This window comes from Tenrec ecaudatus, chromosome 1, assembly GCF_050624435.1.
Source record: "Tenrec ecaudatus isolate mTenEca1 chromosome 1, mTenEca1.hap1, whole genome shotgun sequence".
Taxonomy (NCBI): Eukaryota; Metazoa; Chordata; class Mammalia; order Afrosoricida; family Tenrecidae; genus Tenrec; species Tenrec ecaudatus.
Window position 1 is genome coordinate 247,850,409 of NC_134530.1, and position 25,311 is coordinate 247,875,719.

The 25,311-nt window shown below is 38.8% G+C and overlaps 1 protein-coding gene across 1 annotated transcript in view; it reads left to right on the forward strand.

The window, feature by feature from the left end:
• The window catches only part of DNAH14 (dynein axonemal heavy chain 14), a 419,312-nt gene that overhangs the window by 80,912 nt on the left and 313,089 nt on the right, over window positions 1-25,311 (forward strand). Inside the window, exons 16-17 of the mRNA XM_075542667.1 lie at window positions 13,396-13,737; window positions 24,600-24,969. Coding sequence (XP_075398782.1) covers window positions 13,396-13,737; window positions 24,600-24,969 — 712 coding nt within the window. The remainder of the gene's footprint in view (window positions 1-13,395; window positions 13,738-24,599; window positions 24,970-25,311) is intronic.

Genomic DNA, 25,311 nt, shown 5'->3' on the forward strand with positions numbered 1-25,311 from the left:
TTTAGCAGTTTTTAATGCTGCAAGGAGTTTAAGAAAACTTTGAAAAAAGGAAGGAATCTCTTATGTAAAAGCCATGGTGGGACTTTAGCCTATCCCCACCGGTTCAGCAGAACCAATCCATAATTATTTGTTTGTTTGTTTGTTTTAGTTCTGCCAAAACAGGGACAAAGCACTGCTCCTGAGGAGCAAAGTCCAGCTCAGAGACAAAGAAACCTATGGAACATGAAAAGAGGCCCACATCATGCGCGCACACGCACACACACACACACACACACACACACACACTCCCCACCCTACCCCCCAAGCCCTGCAAATCAACTCCCCTTCCTAATAAAATGCTCCCAGTCAGGCGAACAGGGCTCAGTCTCTGGATAAGAGTCCACTGAGCCCCATTAACATTCATCTGCTCAACCGCATAATCTAAGCCCCTGTCATGATGTTCATTCCAGCCAACAAAACTCACTGCCAAGTCCCTGCCAACTCAGAGTTTAGGACAAGGCCTTCTGGGTGGGTTGGAATCGCCACCCTTGTGTTTGGTAGTCAAGCACAGGCTGCACTTTGTAAGGTCTTCGTTCTATAACATAAAAACAAGAATTACTCTGTTACATTTAGGATTGCATCCCACAAAGATTGTCAGAAAAATTGAAAAACAACAGTTTATTAAATGCGGGGTTTGTTTTTCTCAAGAAGTGGGGGGAGGTTGGTAACTCAGGTAAAAGAAGTGGCGGATTTGGCAACTCAGGGCTAGTCTATTGGTGATAATGCCATCTGAGAACTAGCGTCCTTCATTCCTTCTAACCTGTTGTCATGAGATGGTCTGCCCTGGGTATTGTGCTGACACCCACACAAGAGCAAAGATAAAGCCAAAACACTGTGGGAAAGTTCTCTTCTCGTTGTCAGAACTGGCTCACATGGCCAATGCCAGATACGAAGGGATCTGGCTAAGTGAGAAAAATTTTAATTTCTTGTCTTCTACAGTAATAAGAAGATAAACAAGAAATGGAATGGGCTGTGTTTTTAGTCAGTCAACTTTTATTATCTGTCTCAGTTTGTCCCATGGGCTAATCATATCCTTCTTCCTGTCTATTGAGTTTTAGAGGAAAATAACATTCTTAACCTGAGTACTGCCGAAACTGAAAAGTAAGACAACAAATTAAGCCAAAAAGAGATTTTTTTAAAATATTCCAAATAAAGTCTGGAATAGATGTCTTAAATTTGCTTGAAGTTAACCTTCTCAAAAATGAGGTCAGAATTAGAGAGATATAATCCACCCAACAATACTAGTTATTTTGAAAAAATTACCAAAATAAACTGGCTACAGTGAATGCCATTCACCGTACAACAAGCGGGGCAGGACACATTCTGCTCTCTGGACAATGCAGCTTCTGGTCTGCACTATACCTGCCCAGTTTCTTTCTCTTTTTTTCAGCAATCACTTCTCCTATGGTGATCAATGAACATAGAGTGGAAGAGACACCTTCCCTCATGGAAGGGAGCCCCTAACAGCAACAACAACAACAACATTTTTAAAATAAAAGACTCACACCTCCTCCCTAAAGAAAACAGATTAGTGGGGAGGGAGGGGGAAATGAGGCGCTGATGCCAGGGGCTTAGGTGGAGAGCAAATGTTTTGAGAACGATGAGGGCAAATGAATGTACAAATGTGTTTGACACAATGGATGTATGTATGGATTGTGATAAGAGTTGTATGAGCCCCTAATAAAATGATTTTTAAAAAGAAAAGAGACCAGTTTCTATGTGCGACTCAAATTTTATGAACTCTAGGTCAGACTCGGTCTTCCATGTCATGTGGTGATGAACTATAAGTGAAAGGCAAGCTAAATGCTTTCACTGACCCAGCGTATGGCGGTGGAGAAGAAACAGTCTGACTATAGAACTCGCCTGTAAAATTGAAAATGTAAAACAAGCATGGGGAGTAGTTCAGAGCAAATGGTAAGTCTAGTTGGGCAGAAATCGTGAAAATCTTCATCGTTACTTGTAGAAGAAGTTGCTTGGTTTGCTAATTGGGCCGCTCAGTTCTCTCAGAGATTCTTCCTGGTCTGTTGTGTTCAGTGACCCCCTAGGTGTGCCCTGGAGAATTATTCGCTGGGTGATTCTCGGAGACATCATCCAAATTGGGCACTGGGCACTGGAGCTGGGCTTTAAACGGGCATAACAGTGCATTTCCTGTTTCTATGAATTTGAAGATCTGAATATGTCTTAAGAACTGTCACTAATTACTAGCAAGTATTAGGATTTCCTTGGAAATACAATTATTTTCTACTTATGTTTTAAATCAAGACATAAGTTTTAAGCCTGAGAATTTTGGTTTTTCCCTGCTGCCTCTGTGTGCTGTGCTTCCTAGTCCCCTGACAACTAGGCTTGTTCATCTGAAGCCATTTGGAACATAGACTGGGTAGAAAAATCATGCCCATAATGCTGAAGGCATGCATTAAGATGGGAGCTGGAAATTTTCACAAATAGAACGCATCTAAATTAATACCCTAGGCATTGAGGAGCTGAAATGAACTAGCATCGACCATTATTTTGGTATGCTGAGAATACCAAATTCAAGAGGGATGGCATCACATTCATCATCAAAAGGAGCATTTCAAGAGCTATCCTGAAGGACAACATGGTCAGTCACAGGATAATATCCATGGTGTTATGAGAAAGACCAGTTCATGTGCCTGCTACTCAAATCAGAACAGCAAGCACTAGTGCCAAAGATGAGTTCACTGAAGATTTCCTACATCTACAGTCGAAAATGATCAAACATGTAACTCAGATGCACTGATAATTACTGAAAACTGTAATCTGAAAGTTGGTAACTTTCAAAGAGAAGAAGGATGACCAGGTGGAAAATATAAACTTGGTGATAAAAATGACAGCAAAGATTGCATGATAGAATTTTGTAAGATCAGGAGTTATTGTAAAAAAAAAACCTTTTCAACAACATACCATAGATAGTCGAATATAAGCCAATCTGAATATCAGCCAAGGCACCTAATTTTGCCACAAAAAACTGCATTAAAAATGTGCTGAAAGATGAGCCAGTCCAGGTGCAGGGTAGCAATGATGAAACATATGACTTTCCTCTAGTTCCTAAATGCTTCCTCCCCCCACTATCATTATTCCAATTTTACCTTACAAATCTGGCTGGACCAGAGGATGTACACCGGGACAGATAAGAACTGGAAACACAGGGAATCCAGGACCAGTGGTGAGAGTGGTGGTGCCTGGAGGGTGGAGGGAAAGTGGGGTAGAAAGGGGGAATTGATTACAAGAATCTACATATAGCCTCCTCCCTGGGGGATGGACAGCAGAGAAGAGGGCAGGGGGAGACATCAGACAGTATAACATATGGAAAAATAATAATATGAATTATGAAGGGTTCATGAGGGAGGGGGAGAGGGGAGGAAGGGGGGAAAATGAGCAGCTGATATTAAGGGCTCAAGTAGAAGTCAAATGTTTTGAAAATGATGGCAACAAATGTACATATGTGCTTGACACAATGGATGGATGTATGGATTGCGATAAGAATGTACGAGCCCCCAATGAAATGGTTTTTTTAATGTGCTGAAAAAATTTGGCTTATACACGAGTATATATGGTAAATAGTAGCAACTATACACATGGACCTCACCAGAAGGAATACACAGGAATCAAAAAGACTGTATCCTTGGGAAGAGACCATGGAGAAGACCAATATCATCAGTCAGAAAAAGACCAAGAGCAGACGGTGAGACAATCAGTTGCTCTTATGCAAGTTCAAGTGGAAGCTGAAGAAAATTAAAACAACTCCAGGAGAGCCAAAATACAACTTTGAGTCTATTCCACCTGAATTTAGCTACCATGTCAACAATATATTTGATGCACTGAACATTAATGATTGAAGACAAGAAGAGCTGTGGGATGACATTTAAAGATATCATAAATGAGGAAACCAAGACATCATTAAAAAGACAAGAAAGAAAGAAAATATCAGAAAAGACTCTGAAACCTGCTCTTGAAGGTAGATTAACTAAAGCAAATGGAAGAAATGATGACGTAAAAGAGCTGAACAGAATGTTTCAAAGGGCACTTTGACAAGACAGTGTACAGTAGTATAATGAAATGAACAAAGACGTGGGGTTAGAAAATCAAATGAAGAGCCCTTAATTGTGCTCCTGAAAAACCTACACATAGACTGAGACCATCCGTTGAACAGATAATGGGGATATCGCATAATTTAACATCAGACAGTTGCCCATCAGTGCTGTATCCTTTCGCCATAATTATTCCATCTGTGTGCTGGGCAAATCATCTAAGAAACTGCAGTTAATGAAGAACAAGGTATTGGCATTGCAGGAAAGTTCATGAACAGCTTTCATATATAGATGACACCACCTTACTTGCTGAAAGTGAAGAGGGCTTGAAGCCCTTATGATGAAGACCCTTATGGACCACACCTCACGGAACAAACACAAATTCCTCTCAACTGGGTGAACAAACAACATCACGATACACAAAGACTGAAATTCTCCTGGTCATCATTTTGCTTGGATCCACAATCAATGGCTATGGAAGGAGCAGTCAGGAACAGCAAACGGAGTATTTAACTGGACAAATCTGCTCGGAGATCTCGGTGAAGTGGATTGTGATGAGTTCTACAAGCCCCTAATAAAATGATTTAATTATATATTTTAAAACTTCCACCACATGCTAAATGATTATAATTGGATAAAGTCAAGTTTTCAAATGAAGTCAGTATAATTTCAGGAAATTTTAGAAATTTCTGAAGTCCCAAATAACTACAAACTACTATCACTAATAAACATACTTATTTTATGCATTTTATAAAGATTCAGAATGATAGTAATTAAACTGTTATAGGGCTCGTCTCAGCATAACAGTTCTGAAAGTAAATGTTGGACAACAATTCTAGAAATGACATATTTTTAAAACCATTCAAAATAAAGTTTTCTTAATACACATTTTAAAAAGCAAAAATGCCACTTTTAAGACTGAGGTACACATAACCATGAAAACATCCACGCTATTTTCAGTGGCCTCATATGCAAGTGAAAGCCAGACAATGAATAAGGAAGCCCAGAGAAGAACTGATGCCTTTGAATTGTGGTGCTGAATATTGGAAGTAGTATCGATTGCTCAACAAACAAATATCTGTCTTGGAAGAAGTTCAACAAAAAAAGCTTTCAGTCTGGTAGAGTAGGCCATCTAAAGAGAGGGAGATCATCAAGGACATGACAGACACAGTGGCTGCAATAATGAGCTCAGACATCACAATGCAGGTCTGGATAGTGCGTAATAGTTCAGTGTTTCATTCTGTTGTCTATAGAGTCGCTAGGGGTCAGAGTCAGCATGGAAGCAAAATAATGCCTTGGACATGCTGTCAGGCAAGATGTGTCCCTGGAGAAAGACATTCTTAAAGTGGTGGTGGTGGGGGGGGTGTCAGAGGAAGAGCGCGCAGTTGATGGGTTTACATGAGCTGTTACAATGCATTTAAACTGAACAAGTTGGGAACGGCATTTGACTGGACGAAGTTGTGCATGAGTCACAATGAGGTAGAACCGACATGATGGCACTAACAGCAGATAGATCGATACATGATAGATAGATCAATAGATAGATAGATGCATAGATAGATAAATCTATAGATAGATACATGATAGATAGATAGATAGATAGATAGATAGATAGATAGGTGCATAGATAGATAGATGATAGATAGATAGATAGATAGATAGATAGATAGATAGATAGATAGGTGCATAGATAGATAGATGATAGATTGATAGATGATTGATAGATAGATAGATAGATACATAGATGAATGATAGATATAGATATGAAGAAAAATAAATACTATTGCTGCCAAACCATAGAAACCGCTCTGACTTCTTTAGAATAAACAAAGATAGTCACTAACCTTTTCAGTCCATCTCCACGCTTGGGATTTAATTGGACCAGCGGGTCCCCTTAGAAGTCACGGTTTTCATTGGACATTGTTTGTTGCAGTTCCCTAGAGAGAATAAGACAGATACATGACTGAGAACTTGCCTGTGGTCTTCACAGACACACCTTTAACACGTTTTGCATAGAATAAATCCAGGTGTGTATGAGCTGGAATTCTAGTCCCCAACTCTTTTTACCTTCCCTCATGACCCATGTATGTCTGCAACACTCATTGGTTAAGCATTCATCTGCTAATAGAAATTTATATTGTTATATGTTTTGACTCTTGTGAATAGTGCTACAATGCACATTGGTGTCCAGTATTTATTGTTTTATAATTAAAATATTGTCTAAATTATTAAAGAAATATACACAAGGAATTAATGATGCCACTTTATGAATATTGAAAATGAAGTTAATTTTTAAAATACTTTTAGGGGGGGTGCTTACATTTCTTATCACAATCCATACATTCATCTAGTGTGTCAAGAACATTTGCACATATGCCACCATCATTGTTTTCAAAGCATTCTCTTCCCACTTGAACCCCTGATGTCAGCTCCCCATTTCTTCCCCCTCCCTCCTGCGCCCACCCTCCCTTACGAACCCTTGATAAGTTATAGATGATTATTTCCATATCTTGCATCATCCTCCATCACCCCTCACCCACTTTTCTGTTATTCGTCCCCCTGGGAGGGGGTTCTAGGTTGATCCTTGTGATTGATTCCCCTTTTCTCCCCACACCCTCCCTTAATCCTATTGGTATCTCTACCCTCATTGTTGGCCCTAAGGGGGTTATCTATCCTGGATTCACTATGTTGCGGTCTCTTATCAACAGCAGTGTGCATGCTCTGGTCTAATTCAATTTGTAGAATTGAGGTCATGATAGTGGAGTGAAGGAAACACCAAAGAACCAGAGGAAAATTGTGTGTTTCATCTGTGTTATACTGCACCCTGACTGTCTCATCGAAACTTATTTTTTAATGTATCTATTTCTTAGATTAAGTTAAAACTTAAGTTACAAAAAGTATTCCCAAAGGATTAAGCTCCTCATGAATTCCCCTCTGACCATGGACCAGCAATGTGAAGAGCCTTGTTAACATGTAGAATGTATTGGAAAGTGGATTGTTGCAGATACTGTTAGGTTAAAATTTAGCACCCTATCATTTGATCTCCCTTATTACCCATTTAAATTCCATCTAGTTTTAAATATTTTTTGTTTTCTTTCAGATTTAGGTTTTTATCTGTTTTACTTTATCACTGTTAGTTTGTGTTTTTGATTTTTAAAGTTTTTCTGTATATTCAGTCCAGGATAGGTGCTTCTATAGTGACAGAAACTGGATTAATGGTTGCTTGGGGGGTGACACAGCAGGAAGAGGGGAAATGCATAACTACTAACAAGGAGTACAAGAAAGAAGAAAATGTCCTAGAACTGATGGCAAAACTCTTTTTTTTCAACTGGTTTTATTAGCACTTAATCCACTTGTCAAGCAATCAATAATTAAGTCATATCAAAAGCAGTTGTACAGTGATCACATTAAATTGTAGAACATTTTCTTTTTCCTTTTACTCATTGTTATTTATGTAATTTTTTTCTCATTGTGGAAAACATATACACAACAAACCATTTTCCACTTCAACAACTTCTACATGTATAATTCTGCGCCATTGATTATACTCTTCGTGATGCACCGCCATTATTGATATCCTTTTCCAAATTGTCCCACCACCATTAACATAAACTCAATGCCCATTGAGCAACAACTCTTTCTCCTTCACCCATAGTCACGTTTTGGTGTAGCATTCTTATCTTTCTTGAAGGCAAGTCTTGAGCAAGGCCATGTTATAAGAACTAATTGTTCTTGGATTGTGGCTAAAGTTAAATGGGAGCCCAGAATCCATCTACTTGTCCCTGGATTATGAATGACCCTGGTTTGCTTTGGTGGTTGTATTATGGCAAAAACAAAAACCCACAAGACCACCACCAACACAAAAGCAAAAAGAAATGAAACAAAAGTAGAAAATAAAACTAAAGAAACAAAAGAGAAAAATAGTGTCAACCATCCTCCTGGGGTATAAAGTGATTATAGCATCAATAATTTATCCATGACATCTAATGTAAGATACTGTGGGTATAAGGAGTATATTCCAACTACAAGCTGCAATCATGTGTTGTTGCTTTGTTGATTTCTTGATTGAGCACTGAGCATGAGAATTGATGTTAGGGGAAAATTTCCTGTATCAAATCTTGTAAGTGTAGACCCTTGCATAACAGATTAAAATCTGTGTTATTAATGCAAGAGGAGAAGCGAGGTATAAAATATATGGTGGTCTGGGTCCCTTTTCACTGGAAACTCACTTAGCCAGTGGTCCCATTCTGGATCCAATGACTGCTATTTCCACAGACTTGGTGTGCCAACCTTTTGCTTCCTCTCCCATTGCAGTATTTCAGTCCTTAGTCCAATGGTACACATAGTTTTGAGGTAGGACTCAGTTCATTCATTGAGTTAGGTTTCTATGATGAATTATTCTGGTATGCCCTTGGGGGTGCTATGTCTTCTGTAAGGCCAACATCTAAGGTCATCGTGATGCTAAGTCCATTGGGTGATTCACAAGGGTTGGGTAGAAACATATTGGTAGCATTTACACAGCAACATAAAATCAGATTTATTGCCCCCTTAGGTTCCCTGTAATTATTGATTAGCATGTCTTCCTCCTGTGAGGTTGCTCCTGCCTATTTACCCACCATAACCACCAACAGAAATAGCAGTGCCTCTTCTAAAATGTAGGTGCTCCCTTCCCCTGTTCTTCACCCGACTTTCCAGCAAGTTTCTCCCCTCATTCCTGTGCAGGACCTGTTGATCTGTCACAGCCTTGTCTCAATGTTGTATGGTGAGTTAGTCCAGGTAGACTAGAGACACAAATCCATAGAAACTCATATGTGTATGAGAGAATTTTATATAAAGGGTAATTGCACATTAAGAAATTATCCCAACCCAGTCAAGACCAAGCCTATAAGGTCAATATTAGCCCATATGTCTGATACCAATCTATAAAGTCCTCTTCAGACTCACGAAACACGTGCAATGATGCTGAACTCGGGACGATCACAGGCCAGTGGGTAGAAAGTCTTTGGATCCAGTGACGGCATAAGCATCTCAGCATTGGCTTGGGACTCCACGTGGCTTCTCCAGCTAAGGGTATTAGTGTAGTTACATGTGTTTTGTCAGCAGAGTGTCTTCAAGGGAGTGAATAGAGAGAGGGAATCTCTTCCGCCTCCAAGGAAGAAAGTCTACTTTCTTGGAGATTGATGTTGCTACTGCAGCTTTCTTTTAGTTGCTGTTTGCTTTGTATGCATTTGTGCAGCCTCTGATTTTGAGTCTGTTCCTGTCTTGGTTTGTGCGGTGTGTTTCTTGTAGGCAGCAAACTGGTGGATTTTGCTGTGTTATCCATTCTTCTACTCTCTCTTTATGGGTGCATTTAGTCCATTAACATCCTGTGAGATTATTGATTTGTATGTATTTGTTACTATCATTTTGATTTATATTTGTGCATGTTGTGTGTGTATGCGTTGGGTTTAGTTTCTCTGTTCTTCTTATATTAATCCATTGCTTTGGATGTTCCTCCATCCAAATTTGTTGTTTTTGTGAGGAATTGTCTTGTATGTTGGTTTCAGGTTTGTGTGTTCTTGTTGGTTTTTCTGTCTATAGTACTTCAGTGAGTATTTTCTGTGGTGGTGGTCTTATTTTTGTGAATTCTTTTAATTTCTCCTTGTCTTGGAATATTTTTATTTCCCCTTCATATTTGTGTGATATTTTTGCTGGGTACAAGATTCTAGGTTAACGGTTTTGTTCTGTTTGTTTTACCTCCAGAGCTTTGTTGACATCACTCCATTGTCTTCTTGCCTACTTAGTCTCTGCTAAGAAATTTGAGATAACTTTAATTGTATGTAATTGCTCTTTTGTGGGTTCTCTTTTTACTCTTTTGATGAAGTCTTTCACTGCATATAGTATCTTATTTTTAATTAGGTCCCAATCATTTGTTTCATCTCCTACTATGTGTGTTCCCTTCAGTATATTTGAGGTTTTTCTCTTTTATTTTGCGGTTGTTGTTAGGTTTGTTTAGTTTATTTTGGTTTCATGCTTGTTTTCCTGTAGATGAAATCCAGGATAGGAACAGCTATGGAATTCATAACTGGATTTTTTGGTTGTTCTTTTGTCTCTGGCTACTCATAGAATTTTGCCCTTGTTGTTGATGTTTGATATCTTAATTACAATATGAAGGGGAGTTTTCCTTCTGGGATTCTGAATAATTGGCTTCCTGCATAATTATTTTCATCCGTTAGACATTGAAGAACGTTTTCTTACAGGAGAATTTGTGCTATTCTCTGTGTGGACATTTTTGTTCCTTCCTCTTCTGTAATTATAGAAGATGTAGGTTGTTCATTTGTCTCTTGTGCATTCTTTGTTATTTGTTCTTCTTTTACATTGTAGTCTATAGGTTTGTCTTCAAGCTCTCTAATTCAGATCCCCATCTCTTCAATTCTGTTTCTCTGTTCCTTTATAGTATTGTTTAATTCTTCTATATTTGTGTTTGACTTTTGTGTTTCTGTTTGGGGTTTTTCTTCTACAGCATGTAGGGGGGTTACTAGCTTTTCCATTTTTCACTCTCCCGCTCAGACTCTTCATTCATCTCTTGTATCATTTATCTCTTGTATTCATCTCATCTCTGCTGAGTAAAATCATCCTTCAAATTCGTTTCCTGGTAATTCCATAGCCTAATCAATTTCAGGTATATCATTTAAGTCTTGTTGGTATTTGTTGGTTTCTGTTTCTCTGCGCGGGCGCGCGCGCGCACGCGCGCACGCGTGTGTGTGTGTGTGTGTGTGTTTATGTGTATACCAATATCTTCTGTTGTTTCCTTGACATTTTGATGTAGCTATTAGAGGTTTTAGGGAGGTGGTGCTATGTGGGAGTGATTAACTCTGTTAGGTGGTGGAGTAGAGGAGTGATGGACAGTTTGTATTAAGTATCTAGGGGAGAGTGTTAGATTAGGTGTTAGGGGAGAGATCAAAAAGTGGAAGAGGAAGAACTAGAGGAGGGAAAAAGAAAGAATAAGCAAAAAGAGAGGGATCGGGTAACATTATTTCATGGTTAAAACAAAAGAAGTTAGATGCCCCCCTCAAATTGCTTTGCAATGATAGAGGAATAGGAAATAATATTTGATAGGAAAAATGTAAGAGTCGTGTCAGCTTTTGGATTAAGGAAGTGAGAAGGAAAGAAAAGGTTTAATGAGAAGAAAAGAAAGAGAACAAAGAGAGGTTCAAGGGCTATCTAGATTTTTAAATTAAAGTAGGACAGGGCAAGAGACAAAAGTTTTTAAAATAATAGTAGAAAAATAATACTAGAGTAAGAATCTGGAGAGGTGTTAATATATGTTTATTTGGGCTCTAAGCTTTGCACAGGAGTTTTGGCTCTGAACTGTGTGGAGCAAAAGTCTTCTAAGTAGTTGGGGACAGTATCTGACAATAGGTTTTTACTACCTTGTAATGTAATAGGCTGTTAGGGTATGGTTAATATTAAGGCTAGGGGAGTGATGTTACTGGATGATATGGCTTAAAGTCCTATATTCATATGATTGAGCTTACCTATCTTAACAGAATAGACCTCTGGTAAATCAGGTCAGAGGGGATGGGGTTTGCTCTTTTTGGATGATGGAGGGGCCAAGTTGGGGTGGGAAAATGGGGTCTATCCCTTCCACCTGCCTAGGTGGTATAGGAGGGAGGAATGAAGCAATATCCTATTCAGAGGGCAGACTACTTATCTGAGTGGCTTGGGGTGCTGACCAGGGGCTGGAGTCATGAGATGATTGATGAATAGCTAGGTGTGTGAATCCAGAGCCGCTTCTGGACCCCAAGGCTTTTAGTCTTCAACTCAGATCCAAACTCCCCGCCTATACTTTATTAAACCCCTGTTGTACTTTCTACTTGTACTGTTATGATAATACTTGGTTGATAGACAAGGTGTGTCTTAGCTAATACCCAAAGAAGTTTTGGGTTGTTTTTTTAAGGCCTGAAAAATGGTCTTTCTTTATGTGCTTTTGGGGTATCTTGAGAAAGGCGGAGGAGTGCACAGAACTGTACTTCAGGGAAGGGGATTAGTTTTGCCAAGTGGGGCCGGAGCTCCAGGCTTGTGTGGAGAGTTAGTCTACTCACTCTTTACCCCTGCTCCAGGCTGCCCTGTAGAGCTATCCCAAAGCAGCTTGGGTAGGCTGTGCTGCCCCTGTTATTGGGGATTTAGCGCTACTAGGGTATCAGACTGGAGTTCCCTTCACTGAGAGCCGAGTCTACTTGTGTTTATATCAGCCCTCAAACTGGCCCCATAGAGCTATGTCCCTGAAGCTCAGCCACTCTGCCATCTTAGCTAGCTCCTGGGCTGGGAAATTACACTGAGCCAGCTAGTGCCAAGGGCCAATGACAAATGGAGTGTATCAGCAGACTTTGCTGCTCAATAAATTTGTGTCTACTTCTCTTTATGCTGAGAATCCTGCGATCTGGAAGCGTAGATTACCCCTCTCCATTTCTCCTTTGTACTGGTCTCTGTGGAGTCCCTTCTCTGCAATGTTACTTGGTTGCCATCTTGCTTTCCTCTGTATAACTCCTCTTGATGTGATTGAACTAGTCAGTTGTTTGATATGTGAATTACATGCCAATAAAACTTTTGAAAAAGAGTTTTATAATATTGATTTTGAAAGAATGCATAAATATTTCATAAAAGACCTTGAAATAGGATAATATAACAATTATACTTTAAATATAGAAATAGTTGTCTTCAATTTTTATGGAATTATATGCATACATTTATGAAAAGTATACATGTTACGGATTTACAATAGATACAAAAGGACAATATAATTGAGAAGAACAGAGTTTAGAGTCACATGGGGCTTTGAATCATAGCTCTACATCTTACTGAACTTCATATCTTAGGCTAATTAATTCCTCAAAGACTTGTCCTCCTTTGGAAACTAGAATAACACCTATTTGGAAAACATAAGCTTAATGAGAAATTAAAAAATATATGTTTATATAGTTTTGCATATTAACACTCAAAAAATGGTAACAATTAATTTGCCTACTCATATTTCAGTCATATCCTTGTTATTGTTAGTACATTTATTTCTGTAAGCAGTTATTCATAATAGGACTTCTTTTATGTTTTAGCAGCATTTAGTTTACTTAAGAAATATAATAAATTATTTCAGTTAACAATAAAATTTGATCATGTTGATGACCTAATTTTTAAACCATATTTAGACTAATGTCTAGATGTGGTTTTAATATTTCTAAATGTATCATTGTTTCTTAGATAAGTTAAAAAGAATATTATAATACTGAAAATCATTATATAATTATAATTGATGTGTCAATGATTTCAGGTAATAGAATCATCATTGAGAAAACTGGAATGTGAACCCACTGAAATAGAAGAATTTGTGAACCATTTTACTTTTTTGGATGAAGTTTCCTTAGAAATACCTAAATTAGAAAGAGAGTACTTAGCCATTGCTCAACTTAATGCAGTTATAAAGTATTATCAGATCATTATTCCAGAAGAAAATGTTGCCTTGTATAAAATCCTTCTTAGCAAATTTAGTCAGCTGAAAGCAGCTGTGAAGTTAAGTGAAGCAAATAAAGATGTTGCTTTTTCTAAATTTAAAGAAAATTTGGAAGCATATATCTCTGATGTGCAGGCTGACGCTACTAATTTAAAAGAAAAGGTAAGTTTTTGTTTGTTTGTTTCCTCTAGAAATAAGTTTGATGATAACCTTATGTATAACAAAACATTTTCAGTCCTATCTCATCTTCAGGATGATGTGACTGTTATTGCTACTGTTGTGACAATTCCTCTTTAGAAGGATTTCCTTTATTTTTGTGGATCCTCCAACCATATCAAACGTGATATTAGGTTGATCATCAACTCCGTCTTAGTCTCATGCAAATGTAGGCATTTGGTCATTTGCTTTCTGTGGAATCTTGAGTAAATAATTTAATCGAAGAATTCTTTACGGGAATTGGTCTTATAATCATTCTTAGAATTTTGGTGATTTTTGAACTTGAAGGAATAGCAGGTAGGCTGCCCCACTCTTACCTGTGCCTCCTAGAATCCTTCTTAACATAGCTCAGGCTGTCCCTTTGCTCCTTGGAGCTGGGTGCTTGGCCAAACTCAGGTCCTGCTGCTTCTTCAACCCCAAGGACCACCTACCTTCTGGACACCGGCTTCAGCTGCCCAGTTCTAAGTCTCCTGGGAGCTTCCAGGACCCCGGAGGCAGCATCCCATTCCCATGCACCCAACACAAACCCCTCATTAACTTTGCCTGGCACAGACACCCCATCTTCCCTTCAAGGATAAGTACTATACAGTGTGAGCTTTTTTCCTATTTGCAAACAGCATCTACCAGTCAGTGACCCTATCAGGGACTCAGGGATCATTACTGCCAAACATATATTGTTAATAGGCAAAGTAGTTGATAGCAATTTTTTAATTATTGTCATAAATGTGGAATGTCAGATAATAAAGTTAGTTGATAAGTGAGGAATAGGTGTATCTATGGACATTAAAAAAATCAGATGTATTTTTTTCTTTCAACAATCATTCATACTTTTAAATATATTATAATTGAGCAAAGGTTCACTGAGCTAATCCATTTTCCATTAAATATTTCAAACACAGTTTGCTCATGTCATTGGGTGCACTATTCCTCCTCTGACAATGTAACATTACTTCCTCCACTTCTTGCATCTTCTATTTCCATTCCTCCTCTTTTTAAATCCTTCTGAGCTTTTAACCTCAAATGTTTGGCTTAAAATTGAGTCATGGGTATATTTCATCACTAGACTTGAAGGGGGATTAAAGACTTCAGGAGTCCCATCCGTGTCTGTCCAACCAGTAGACCCAGTTATTATTGTTTTGAATTTTGTTCAATGTTTTTCTCCCACTCTATCCAGGATTTTCTTTCTTTCTTTTTTTAAGAATCATTTCACTGAGGGTTCGTACAGCTCTTATCACAATCCATCCATCCATCCATTGTATCAAGCATATTTTTATATATTTTTTTGCCATCATCATTCTCAAAACATTTTCTTTCTATTTAAGTCCATGGTACTGGCCCCTCATTTGCCCCTCCCCCACCCTCCCTCCCTCACCAGCACTTCATAATTTATAAATTGCTATTATTTTTCCATGTCTTACACTGACCATGGTCTCTCTTCACCCACTTTTCTATTGTCTGCCTCCCTGGGAGGGGTTAGATGTAGACCATTATGATCGGGTTCCCCCCCTCTCTACCACCTTCTCCTTCCCCTCCTGGTATCACTACTCTCATTATTGGTCCTGAGGGGTTGGTTTATCTGTCCTATCCAGACTTTCTCATATGACCCCTTTCAGAGCGGTTTGTACTAGTACCTGAGCACCATTTGTTCTGGTCTCATGAGTGGAAAACCCGATGTTTGAGAGAGCCGTTACTCCTTTGAATTGAGTGTTTCCATCTATCTTTGAATTTTCTTCACTCTTCTTTCCTCTAGACAGAGACCATCAGTTGCCAAATAAGTCTGAAAATCTATGGTATAAAGGAATCTGGCTGATTTTGTATGTTGAGCTTGTATTCTGCCACTTTGCTGAATATTTTGAGTATCCAATTTCTATATTGCCCATTTATATCAATCCAGTGCTCTAAGGAGACAAGCATGCTTTTTGGTGTGAAGAATCTTCATTCTAGTTGGAACCTTATGAGACTGCATCCATAAGCAAAGTCAAATCAGGACAGGCCATCCATAAAGTCAGCAGCAATGTACTCCAATGCACAGGCTCAAAAAATCTTGTCTTCATTTAGTTGGGTTCTGGTCAACTCAACATGGCCCACCTCACTTAGCCTCAATAGTATGCCCAATGGCCCACAACCCTAATCCCCTTGGACTAGGTCATGCCATAAGCTCAAGTTCAGCTCAACTCTTTAAACTTCACACCAACCAATGTTCTCACACGAACTTTTCTTTTGTATCTAGGAGACTTGTGTGGTAATATTTGTATTTAATTGATGATTGTGTGTTGGTGTGAGATTAGCCTCTGATCACCAATCCCCTGTTGAATATAAACACATAATGTGATTGTATGAGTAGTTCTCTCTGCTACTCATATAGTGCAGTTGAGGTCCATTTGGGTTGGTGTTTTTATCTATCTATGACTGATCTAGTAGTATAGGATTGGGGAGGGGATTTCTAGCTGATACAGCTGCAGGAAGTTCAGGTAAGGATGGGCCATGTGGGCACAGTGTTGTGGTCTCTCCTGTGTTGTGGGGCAAGAAAAAACAAACAACAATCAAATAAAATAATTGAAAATATGTTTTAATGTGTAGAGGAAAGCTGGTGAATATCAAGGAATGTAAGAAGAAAAAGAAAAGGGAAGGAAAATAAAAACAAAAGCAGAGTAAAATAAAATAGGAAGAGCAATAGAAATAGATATATAATAAGCAAAACTAGGGAAGGGGGAAAAAGGAGAACCACAAAACAAATTCCAACAAGAGGAAAAAGTGGTAAAAGAAAAGAGAAATAGAAGAAAATAATGAAGAAAAAAGAGGAAGCTAAATCAAAGAAACAACAAATGAACTAAAAAGCCAAAAAAGCAAAAGACTGTAGGTTATAGCACCTGGTATTGGTTAGCACTCGATGCCTGCTATGGATCTCATGTGGGGGGGGGGGTAGAGTTGGGGGCAAAAGGGGGTGATAAACTGGTCCTAAATGGCATTCTCGCTGACCTCTGTGTTATCTTGAGTCAGGGAACCTGATCTGGAAGCAGTTCATGCTGGCTCAGATTGGGCCTAAAGTCAAGGTACTTGTCCCAGAAGGAATTTGGGGGGCACAGAAGGCAACTAGGATTGGGTGACTGGTTATGAAAGGATTTCTAGCCCATGCAGTCATGGCTAAGGATCCAGAATTGTGTGTTCTACTGATATTATGAGAGGGAGTTTACAAGCTTCCAGACAAGGGGTGGTGTATCTCAGCCCACAGCCTACAAGGGCAAGGCTCTGAAGGCAGAGCAGGCATGTCAGAGGGCAAGATGGTGTAACTGGCTGCTAGATGGGTGAAGGTAGGAATGGCCGTACTTCTGGTCACCAAGCTGGTGTAGGGAACAAGAAGGAGTGCCACCTTTCTAATCCTTAACCACTGTGTGCCAGGCTGCTGGCTGGGCAGAAATCCTCTAGCCAAAGTTCAAGAGGTCCTCAACACATCAGGCTAGTCAACAAGTTATCAATCTCTTTGGTTGCTTCTGTTCAGCTTCTTCTCCTAGTTAGTATTTAATTCACTGCTCTATCCTCTCACATGAAGCTCAGGGTTCCCGGTTCATCATCTATATCTGTTTCAGTTGATCTTTTTTCTTTGTTTTAGAGAGTATCTTCAGTATGTTTGCTTAGTTCACCATCCAACCAGGACTTCACTACTTGTGTTCTTATTGTTGGAAATGTTGGGTTAAGGGGTGATTTGGGTGCTTACATTTTTTATTTTTATTACTTTCATGTTTTTAACTATGAATTTCCCTCTGACCATTGCTTTTGCTATGTCCCAAAATTTTGAGTATTTTGTATTTTCATTCTTGTTTGATTCAAATATTATGTAAGTTGTATTTTGTTTATTCAATTACTCCATGGTATTTATGACGATTATTATTCAATCTCCATGTATTTAAGAAATCAAATGACTTTTTGAAATCTTCCTATTATTGATATCTTTTAATATTCTTATTGATATCTAATTATGCTGTTCTTGGGTAGAGTGTTATGTATGAAATATGTATCTATGAAGTCAAATTTGCTGATTGTGCTGTTTAGTTCTTCTTTGTGCTTGTTGAGTTTTGTTATGGTTCTTCTAGCCTTCATTGAATGTGATGTATTAAAGACTCACAGCCTTATTTTAGAGCTAATTATTTCTCTTCACTTCTATTAGTGTTTGACGTATGCATTTTGCTTTGAGTTACTAGATCTTTATTATGACTATGTCCTCTTATTCAGCTGACCCATTAGTCATTACATAGTGTCTTCCTTGGCTCTTATGTTAATTTTTGCCTTAAAGTCTATTTTATAAGCGATGAATATGGCCATCTCTGATCTTTTTTATGGGAAATAATTTGATTGTGCTGTTAGGAAAGCATTGGATTGCTATCCTCAAGGTTAGCAGTCACTCTGTGGGAGAAAGATTAGACTGTCTGTCCCCATAAAGAGGTATAGCCTCAGAAACCTTATGTAGGGTCACCATGAATCAGAATGGACTTAATGAACAGTGGGTTTGACTATTTAATCTTATTTTATTTTTAGAGGATTTTTTATTGTCATCTTTATGTCTGAGGTCTGTCTTTTGTAGATAGCACAATGATATATTCTGTTTTCCTATATTCTACTACTTTCTGTTTATTCTTAGTGCATTTAATCTGTTTACATTCAGTGTAATTATCAATAAGGAAGAGCCCTGATGGTGTAGTGGTTACACGTGGGTCTGTGATCCGCTTGGTCTGCAGTTTGACACCACCAGCAGCTCCGTGGGAGAGAGACTGGACTTTCTACTCCTGTAAACAGTCACAGTCTCAGCAACCCACAGGGGGTCACTCTGACCCAGTGATGACTCCATGGCAGGGAGAGATCAATAGGTTTGAATTTGTTGCTGTCATGTTGCTATGTGTGCTTTTGTGTACCCACTGCGGGGGTTTTCTACGTAAGTTTCTGTTTGGTATTTATTTTGTTCAAGGATTTTCTTGTCATTTTCTTCATTGATGTTGCTTTGGGGTTTATTAAATGTTGCTTTATGGTTTTCCTCTTATTTTCATGAAAAGGTATATTCCCTTTTTTTGAGGTTACCCCTGTCATTTTATCATTTCATCCTGTTTTAAGTAATTTGTTTTCTTATGAAAATGAATTGACATTCTCTCCATTTGAAAGTTTTTAACTGCACCATTCATTCTCTATATTTTGTAAATATTTCATTTACAAACTGATGTATCTGATTTTCAGTCATGTAGTTTACTTTACTTTGGCCACTCTAATGTCCAAAGAACTTCCCTTGCTATTTTTTGTACAGTTGGCCTGGTTTTTACAGATTCCTTTTATAGTTTAAATTGTTCTCATTTCATTGCCACATCTGAGGGTCAAATATTCTGGGTATATAATTCTTTGTCAGTTCCCCACCCCCATAACCCCACCCCAGAATTTTATATGTCAACCCATTGCCTTCTTGTCTACTTGATTTCTTCTGAGCAAGCACTTATTCTATTGAGTCCCCTTTGTGGGTAACTTTTTCATCTTGAGCTACTCTGAAGATTCTCTCTTTGTACAGAGTTTTTGAAAGTCTGATTCTTTTATATCATGGTTATTTTCTTTTGGTGTGTCTCCTGAATGCAACATTTATTTATGTTTTTATTGTTTCTCCATGTTTTAAAATCCCTATCACCCTCTTCCTCTTATGATGTCTTATATAATTCTTAGGTTATCTTCTGTGTTTTTTTTTGGGGGGGGGATAGTCTTTTTTTTTTCTTTTTGATTTGCTTGTTCCCTGGCAGAACTCTCTAGGATTTCTTTAAGATTGGCCTAATGATTGTATGTTCTTTCATTTCTCTTCATTTCATTTAATCAGGAAATGTCCTCATTTTGTTTGGTTCTTCATATGTAATGCTAACCAAAGGTCAGCCCTTTGAAACCACCAGTTGCTCCATAGGAGAAAGAGGAAGCTTTCTACCCTCATAAAGAGTTACAGTGTCCAAAACCCACGGGAGCACTCCAACCCTGTTCTTCTGGAATCCACTCGATTGCATGAGCATGGTCTGGGAAGTTCTTCTCTGTGCTCTTGGTGACACTGTCTCTCCTGTATCTCGCTTCTCTATGCCATAGTGCGGTCTCAGGACACAGGGATCTTGGGATTTAAAGGACCCACCTCACTCCTGTCTGTTTTTTCTTGATCGGAGTAAACTCCCCCACTTTCTGCTTCTGAGTTGGCTCATTTTATACCAAGTGAGATATCAATTTTACCCATCTCCACTTTAGCATTTCATATACTCTATTTGCATTATTCTACCCAGTCATTTTGTAGGAGATATAAAAGTTTGACTCGAAGGGCCCTATTATGTAAGTTCACTGCACCATAGCGTATGAGTTGTCATTTTCCTAGTCCATTGTGTATTGAGTAGGAGTCCTAGTGCTGCAATAGCTACACATTGGGCTACCCCACCAGGTCAGTAGTTTGAAACAACCAGCCACTCGACTAGAGAGTACTAAAAAGACAAGCACTTTACTCTCATAAAGAGTTACAGTCTCAGAAATTCACAGGGGCAGTTCTACCCTGTCCTATAGGATTACTGTGTTATAATTAACTCAGTAACAGGGAGTTTGGTTTTGGGTTTATATAGATTATTTTTAGATTGTATACTTTTTTATTAAACATGTTATAGAACTCTGCATTTTAATTAAACCACATTGAAAATGATGAATGTTGGTATTTTTGTTTTAGCAACAATTTAAGCTGGCCACATGTTTCAACCAACTTTCTTTGGGTTTTGGTTCCAAAGTCATTTCAGTTTCAAATGATTTCCAATGCTATCCAGATTTATATTATGTGTGTCAGTGGTATCTCTGAAAGATTTCAAAGCCTTTTATATTGTTAAATAGGGTCAGTTCTACAACCAGGAGTTGTATGTGGTACCTTCCAGAGTTCCTTCTTCTCCACGTCTTCTTTTCCCATTTCATGGAACTCTTCTGTTCAACCCTGTGCAGAGAAAACTGAGATTTCAGTTACTATGTTCTGCCATGCACTTCCACAACTGCCTCCAAATCTAGGACAATGCAGTAGGAGGACACAGAAAAACTCAATTCAGAGTTGATCCTCCTGAGAAACAGCTCACTTGGGTAGAGGAAAGTTTTTGTCTCTCTCTGAGTTTGGGATCCTGTAGGCTCCTCTTGCTAACAGCCTAAAAGACCACCATGGTTTGCTTGGGGTCTTCAATGCGAGAGAAAGGATGGAAAAAGAGCGTCTACACTCTCCTGAGCATTAGAAAAAATTTCCTGCTCCTGCAGTTAGAACTCATGCCTTCTTCTGGGTTTCTTTGTGCATCTTGAAGCTCACTCCAGAGTTTCTGTACATGGAGCTTAGAAATGATGGTAGTGGAGAAAAAAATTGTAAACTTGTAACCAATTTGGTGGCACTTTGAATCATTTACCTCACTAGGCGTGCTGCTGTTTATACTTGGGATCCTCAAGTAACTTCTCCATGCATTCTGCCTATCTTTTATAATTATATTCCATAGGAGAGACATGGTGAGATATGCTTATTTTATCACTTGACTTCAATTTGATATCCCTTAAACTCCACTTCATTTATATGCTTGATGACTGCTGTCATTTTTTGAAGATAGGAATCCAAAGACTGCTGATAGGACTGGCAAAACCTTTGCTCCATCTGAACCAGAAAAATTATGCTTGCAAATAATTTTTCTCTTTCTCAAAGTTGTTGTTTGGTGCCATCAATTGGATTCCAACATATAGCAGTAACTGGTCTCACTTCTTCCAAGAGAGATTGTCAGTCCATGGTAATTTCAATATCCTTCCCCAGCACCATAATTCAAACGCATCAATTCTTTTTCAGTTGACCTTATTCAATATCCAACTTTCACATGCATGTGAAGCAATTGAAAATACCATGACTTGGATCAGACCCACATAAGTCCTCAAACTAACATCTTTGTATTAGAGTAGTATTATTAGAGTATTATCTGTTAGCATTAGAGTATTTTCAATGCTCTAAAGAGGTGTGCAACAAATTTGCCTAATATAACACATCTTTTGATCTGTTGATCCCTGATTCCAAGAGCATCGACTGTGGATCCAACCAAATCGAAATCCTTGACAAATTCAACTCTGTCTCCATTGATCATGATTTTACCTATTGGTCCAGTTTTGAGGATTATGCCCTTCTTTACATTGAGTTGTAATCCACACTGAAGGCTGAAATTCTTAATCTTCATCAGCAAGTGCCTCAAGTTCTCCTCACTTCAGCTAGCAAAGTAGGGTTATCTGCGTATCCCAGGTTGATAATAAACCTTCCTCAAATCCTGATGGTGCACTCTTCTTCACTTCCTTATATAACCCAGGTTCTATGATGATCTGCTCAGCATACAGATTGAACAAGTATGGTGATAGGATACAACCCTGACACACACCTTTCCTCATTTTAAACTATGCCGTATTCCCTTGTTCTGGTCATATAACTGTCTCTTGATCCATTTGCTCCCACTGATCACTGTGGAGTGTTCTGAAATTCCCAGTCTCTTCAAGGTTAACCACAGATTTTTTATGATCTGCATAGTCAATAAAATACAAGTATGCATCTTGCTGGTGTTCTCTGCTTTCAGCCACGATCCATTTGACATCATCAGTGATATCTCTCATTCCACATCCTCTTCCAAGTCAATCCAGATCCCTGTCAATATACTGCTGTAACCATTTTAGGATGATCTTAAGCAAAATTTTACTTGCATGGGATAACAGTGATATTGTTCTATAATTTGAGATTTCTATTGGATCACCTTTCTTTGAAATGGACACAAATATGGATCTCTTCCAGTCAGTTGACCAAGTAACTGTCTTCCAACTTTCCTGGCATAGATGATGAACTGTTTCATCAGCTTGTTGAACATTTCAATGACTATTCTATCAATTCCTGGAGGCTTGTTTTTGGCTAAAGCTTTCGGTGCAGCTTGAACTCATTTGCTGGCTCCTGACATGGTTGAATGTTGACCATTCTTTTGGGATTGCTCATCCTGCCTATCTTACATAGACGGCCATGAAAAAAAAAAAGTGTATCAATAGGTCCAGGTCAGTCTGTTGACCTTGACCTTATGAATATTTTCAGATCAAATCTGATGAGGTCCCAAGCCCTGTCCCCCAAAGTCTAATTTTGGGATTCCTCAGGGACTTCATTGCTTTGCTCCCCTTGAGTCTCTGTTGCACTCCCTTCGTGTTTCTCTTCAGTATGGGTGGGGGTGAGGGTGGGGTGTCAGCCCAGGCACAATTCCCGCACTGTGTTTCCAGTGTTGTTCTCTGTAGCACTATGAGGTCAGTGGGGGGATGCCGTTTCTTGTCGTGGGGCTTGCCCTACAGTGTGCATTGACTGCTATGAGCAGGAATGTCATCCTTGGACCTTGGTGGGCCGGGATGTGGTCCACTCTCTCTCTCTCTCCCCTTTCCTCTTAGTTTGCTCCTCTGTGTTCTAGCAGACCCCACCCCTCTCCCAGAGCTCTATCTTCAGTGCTGTCCTCTGTAGTACATTTTTCTGGAAGAGGGGGTCCACATAGCTGGGATTGGGATCAGCCCCACAGACGTTTCTACCGGTTCACTGCTTCATGCTGGTATGTTTCCTTCCAGTCCTGGTGCATCAGGTAGGGGTCTGGTCCCTTGCACCCTTGTTTGTGGAGACATAAACAATACCCTTCATATGGGTGGGTTAGTGCTCTGCCTACCCCATCCTCTTTTCTTTTCCCCTCCTTTTTAATTGGCTGCCATCTATATCCCTGGGTTGGCTCTGACTGCTTATAAGTTTTATACACTAATTGGTATTGATGTTTATTAAATCACCACTTTCTCATAATATAATGTTGCAAGCAATTTCATGATTTGCGGGGGTTTTTTAACAATAAAACAATATGATCAAGTGTATTTATTCTTTCAACAACATTTTATTTGTTTTTATTCAAGAGACCGCTACTTTGTACATTTTGCTCTCCTGGATTCTAGGGCATATATAACAACAACAAAAGTAATGAAACAATTCTTAATTTTAAAGTGTTTGTTATTTAGTAAGGGACACATCAGGAAAAACTACAGTAAAGTTTAAAAGTCATTGGTGAAAATGTCCAGTACTTGGTGTACAATCATAAGCATCTAATATAAGGAAGCATGTCATAGGTCTCATGAAGGCAATATAAAATTGAATTGGACCAGAAAAATACGTTTGGAATTCAGGATGCCATAGGGTTGCAATCATAATGGAAAAATGACTAATAACTTCAGAATCTCCTTATAAAATTGTGTATAGTATTGTCTACCTTTCAAGATTATTGTTTGGACTTAATAAATGAGATACTGTATGTAAAACACCTACCATTTCTGAGACAGAAAAGGTGCACAATAAATTATAGGTACTATGGTAATAAACTCATACTCCTTGCCAATGAGTTTATTCCAACTCCTAATAGTTAACCTTAATGTTACTTAACATCAATGATAAATTAAGGATAACTTTTTCTCCGTTGACAATTACAAGCAATGTTAAATTTTAGAGTATAAATGTAAATGCTGTCAGGGAAATGGAGAAGCCTGGTGTGGTGGCACAGAGGGTTAAGCGTTGGGCTGCTAGCGAAAAGGCTGGTGCTCTGAACCCACTGGCTGCTCCACAGGAGAGAGATGTGTAAAGACGTACAGACTTCAGACCCTGTGGCGCAGTTCTACTCTGAAGTGGGTCAGTAAAACATGAAGTGGGTCAGTAAAACATGGCTCAGTTCTGGCCACTTTGAGCTCACATAGGGCTTTGCCGTTCTGTTTTGGTTTTTCAGATACGAAGTCCTGTTCTGTTATGTAATAGTACTCGTGTGGCAACAGCAGTGGAAATGATCCACACGTTCACAGAGGAAGCGGCCAATTTGTCCAGCAAAGCTAAAGCGTATGCAACGTACCGGGATTATTTAGATGACTCCCACTGCAATGTCCACTCCATTGGTATGGAGGAAACCGCACAGACTGTGCTTTCCGATATCTCGGAGATTGAATGCGACTTAATGTTGAGAAAATTATTGTGGGATTCACAAGAGGAATGGGGAAAACTCTTTCGGGAATGGAGAAAAAGTTCTCTTCAAAGTATTGATATAGAATCAGTACAGAGGAATGTTTCAAAGTGGATGCAAATCATCTTAGTACTAGAAAAAGGTACAAAGTATTTTCTCAAGTTTCCCATCTAGGATTATACACGAAATGGGGTTCTGGGCTGGCAAAATCGCTGTTCTTGGCCTTGGGTCTCCATCTGTCCCTGTAGGTCTAGAGTTACACTGAACGAGTGTAGGTAGGAGTACTTGCTGAGGCAAGAAAGAGATCAAATTTTTGTAAAAATCCTTTCTAAAAAGAACAATTTTTGTAGCCTCTATCCTTAACAAGTTCTTCCCACACTTGTTAATATAGGACTGGAATGATCTGGGGGGAGATGGGGGTTTCAACAGCAGATACCAACACTTTATCCTGGACTATGCATTATAATCTTTTTTTTCCCCTGAA